Source organism: Arachis stenosperma, chromosome 5 (genome assembly GCF_014773155.1).
Source record: "Arachis stenosperma cultivar V10309 chromosome 5, arast.V10309.gnm1.PFL2, whole genome shotgun sequence".
In the NCBI taxonomy this organism is placed as follows: Eukaryota; Viridiplantae; Streptophyta; class Magnoliopsida; order Fabales; family Fabaceae; genus Arachis; species Arachis stenosperma.
The window spans coordinates 8688669-8693211 of record NC_080381.1 but is presented as its reverse complement, the minus strand read 5'-3'; the positions used below and the strand labels follow the sequence as shown (position 1 = coordinate 8693211).

The following is a 4543-nucleotide window of genomic DNA, read 5'->3' as shown; positions in this document are numbered from 1 at the left end:
ATATAAAATGACACAAACACAATAGAACATAAATTTTTAATTTTGTTTGGTATTTAAGTACATGACGCTGTATTCAAATTGCAATTCTGTTACGGCCTGCCCAAAGGGAACCTAGGCCGACCCGACCCACTAACCACCCGACCCACTAACCACCCGACCAAAACGGTCGGGTGATGCGCCCATACCTGACCCGAACACGTGTCTGGGACAGCTGATCACCACAGCTGTGCGAGGAAGTTTCGCCGAAAGAGGGTCCTGCCCTTGTGGGACCCACATCTGACACAGTATATAAGGGGAGGGTCCTGCCCCTCCCCCAAGGTACGTCACACATTCCACCTAACCCATTCCTCACCTGCACACTAACTGACTAGAGCGTCGGAGTGTCTTTGCAGGTGACACCCCCTCCTTCCACAACGAGAGCTCGGCTACCCGGTAGACCGGATCTAAGCACGATCGTGATCGAAGCGTTTCCAGTTCCATATATTCCACCCGAACCGTCCGGTAACCGCACAACCGAATATTGGCGCCGTCTGTGGGGACGCCTAAATGGATGTCGTGCCGGGCGCCGGAGACCAAGGCTGAGGAGCCGGTGCAGAGGGGGCAGCCTCCGTCGCCTCGCCAAGAGGACGGCGAAGGTCCCCCCGACAACGCACTGAACCACATACAAGGACGCGACCCTTCGGAGGAACTGGCGGCGACAGCGCCAGAATAATGCAGGAGCTACGCCACAGGGTCCAGAACCTGGAACGGCAGCTGGCCGACCAGGAGCACGACCGACGAACCACCGATCCTAGCTACTCCACATCTCCTGAAAGCCGAGAGAGAGACTCCCACCGAAGTCGTCTACGACACGCCTCCGCATCCCGAACGGAAGCGGAGAGCACTCGAGAAGAGTCACCTATCCCGAGAAGATGAAATGACATAATCATCTACTCCCGAGGCAAGGAAACGCGCTACACGGGACGAGATCGCGAAGACGGGGAAGAGAGGTTCGAGAGGACACGGCAACCCGTGATAATGGGCGCCACCCCATTCCATCGATCCATCCTCGAAGTTCGGTTGCCGAAGCACTTCGACAAACCAACGGACATGAGGTACGATGGAACCCAGGACCCTCTGGAACACCTCACAGCCTTCGAAGCTAGGATGAATCTGGAGGGAGTAGGGGACGAGGTGAGATGCCGAGCCTTCCCGGTGACCCTGGCAGGACCCGCGATCAGATGGTTTAACGGCCTTCCGCAGGGGTCCATCTATGGGTTTTCGGACATCAGCCGTGTCTTCCTAGCCCAATTCACAACACGAATAGCAAAGGCAAAGCACCCGATCAACCTTCTGGGGATAACCCAAATACAGGGAGAGCTGACAAGGAAATATCTGAACCGGTTCAACGACGAATGCTTGGAAATTGACGGCCTAACCGATTCAGTGGCCAGCCTTTGTCTGACGAACGGCCTCCTCAACGAGGACTTTCGAAAGCACCTTACCACGAAACCAGTTTGGACGATGCACGAGATCCAAACGGTAGCCAAGGAGTACATAAATGACGAGGAAGTCAGCCAAGTCGTGGCTGCCAATAAACGGCACTCCGGCTACAACCAACCTAGACAACAAGGTAATGGAAAAAGACAAAAAGAACAAGCCAGGGAAGGAGCGCCGAGCAAGGCACCCAGGCCATTCCCCTGGGTCGGGAAATTCACCAACTACACTCCGTTCACTCTTCCTATCATGGAAGTTTATCAGCAAATTGCCGAGAAAGGAATCCTGTCGAAGCCCCGACCACTCAAGGACCGTACGGGGGGAAACAAGAACTTCTATTGTGACTATCACAAGGGCTATGGTCACCAAACACAGGACTGTTTTGACCTGAAAGATGCACTAGAACAAGCGATAAGGGAGGGTAAACTAACAGAATTCTCCCATCTTATAAGGGAGCCGAGGAGGCGTCATCGTGACCAAGACGAAGAAGGAAAAACCTGGTCGGTAAAGCGGCGACAAGAGCCAGAAGACAGAGATCACGGCCTCACCGTGATAAACGTAGTGACAGCCAAAAATGCCGCGCCAAGGTCGCGATCGGCGCACAAGAAAGATGCTAAGGTCTTGGCGGTCTCCTCCTCGCTGGTGCGAAGCTTTAAAAAGCCCCCTTCCATCTCTTTCGGCCCGGAAGACCAGTGGTTCGACGAGGCCCCTGAAAACCCACCCATGGTCATCACGGCCAGAGTGGGAACCGGTCTCGTCAAACGAATCCTTGTCGACACGGGGGCAGACTCGAACATTATGTTCCACAACGTGTTTGACGCACTGGGGCTAAGAGACGCCGACCTGTCGACTCACCAGCACGGGGTCATTGGGTTGGGCGACCACTTCATCAAACCTGATGGAGTAATATCCCTACCGGTCTCAGTGGGACAGGCTCAAGGCCGAAAATCGGCGATGGCCGAGTTCGTGGTCCTCCGAGATTCCACCGCCTACAACATCATCTTGGGAAGGAAGACGATTAACGATGTTGAAGCGATAATCAACACAAAGCTGCTAGTCATGAAGTTTGTTACCGATGACGGATCTATAGGGTCCATAAGAGGAGACCTTGAGACGGCAGTCGTTTGCGACAACGCCAGCCTCTCCCTGAGGAAGAAATCCAAAGAGGCGTCAGGGGTGTTCCTAGCTGACCTAGACGCCAGAGTAGACGACAAACCCAGATCGGAACCAGAGGGGGACCTGGAAAAGTTCATGGTCGGCGACTCAGAGGAAAAATTCACGTTCGTCAACAGGAATCTCCCACATGATTGAAGGAGCCCTTGGTAGAAATGGTCAGGGCCAATGGGGATTTGTTTGCCTGGACACCGGCCGACATGCCGGGCATAGACCCCGAAATTATGTCACACCACCTGGCCGTCAAGACGGAAGCGTGCCCGGTAGCCCAACGGAGGAGAAAGATGTCGCGGGAGAGGGCAGAGGAGGTGGTCAGGCAGACGGCCAGCCTCCTAGAAGCAGGTTTCATACGAGAACTAGACTACTCGACATGGCTCTCGAACGTAGTTCTAGTAAAGAAGCACAGCGGCAAATGGAGAATGTGCGTAGACTACTCCGACCTTAACAAGACATGCCCTAAAGATTGTTTTCCCCTCCCTAACATAGACGCACTCATCGACGCTGCGGCGGGCTACCATTATCTGAGCTTCATGGACGCCTACTCCGGCTACAATCAGATACCGATGCACCGTCCCGACGAGGACAAAACAGCGTTTATAACGCCGGGGGGAACCTTCTGTTATAAGGTGATGCCATTCGGCCTAAAAAATGCAGGGGCAACATACCAAAGGCTGATGAACAAGATATTCCACGACCTCATAGGCAAGACAGTGGAAGTCTTTGTAGACGACATCCTCGCGAAAACAACGCGACCCGACGACCTCCTGAATGACCTGGCAAATGTATTCGCGTCTCTCCGACAACACGGCATGAGGCTCAATCCCCTCAAATGTGCCTTCGCCATGGAAGCTGGAAAGTTCCTAGGATTCATGATAACCCAAAGAGGGGTAGAACCTAACCTGGAGAAATGCCAAGCGATACTCCAGATGAAGAGCCTGGGTTGTATCAAGGACGTCCAGAGATTGGCAGGGCGACTGACCTCGTTATCCCGTTTTCTCAGAGCTTCGGCAACAAAGGCCCTGCCCTTCTTTAACCTCATGAAGAAAGGGATAGCATTCAAATGGACGCCCACATGCAAGGAAGCCTTTAGACACTTCAAGGAAATCCTGGCGGCACCCCCTGTGCTCGGAAAGCCAAAGGCCGGGGAGCCATTATATCTATACCTCGTCATAACAGGAGAAGCCCTGGCCACGGTTCTAGTGCGAGAAGAAGGGAGGGCTCAACAACCAGTCTATTTCGTGAGCAGAGCATTACAAGGGACAGAACTAAGGTACAACAAACTGGAAAAGCTAGCTCTGGCACTCTTGACCTCTTCACGGAGGTTAAAACAATACTTCCAAGGTCACCAGGTTGTCGTAAGAACGGACCAAGGAATCCGACAAGTACTTCAAAAACCCGATTTGGCGGGAAGAATGATGACTTGGTCCATTGAACTTTCCCAATACGACATACGATACGAACCCCGGCAAGCAATCAAGGCGCAAGCGATGGCAGATTTTCTAGTAGAAGTAACGGGAGATCCAACCGAAGAAACGAGCGCACGGTGGAAGCTCCACGTGGACGGAGCCTCCAACCAAACGTCCGGGGGCGCCGGGATCATTCTGGAAAGCCCAGCTGGGGTTGTATACGAGCAATCGATCAGGTTTGAATTTCCCGTCTCGAACAACCAAGCAGAATACGAAGCCCTCATAGGGGGCTTAGCCCTAGCAACGGAACTCGGAGCAACGAGGTTGGAAATATGCAGCGATTCACAAGTCGTCACCTCCCAAGTAAACGGGAGCTACTAAGCCAGAGACTCATTATTACAAAAGTACTTGAAAAAAGTCAAGGTTTGAGCCAAAAGTTTGAAGAGGTCACGATCCATCACGTGCCTAGAGAAAGGAACACACGGGCA

The 4543-nt window shown here is 53.1% G+C and overlaps 1 protein-coding gene across 1 annotated transcript; it reads left to right on the top strand.

The window, feature by feature from the left end:
- Positions 1-1017: 1017 nt before the first annotated feature.
- On the top strand, positions 1018-2787 carry LOC130980362 (uncharacterized). Its single transcript, XM_057904053.1, has one exon. The coding sequence runs from the start codon at positions 1018-1020 to the stop codon at positions 2785-2787; it is 1770 nt and encodes a 589-aa protein (XP_057760036.1).
- The last annotated feature ends 1756 nt before the right edge of the window (positions 2788-4543 follow it).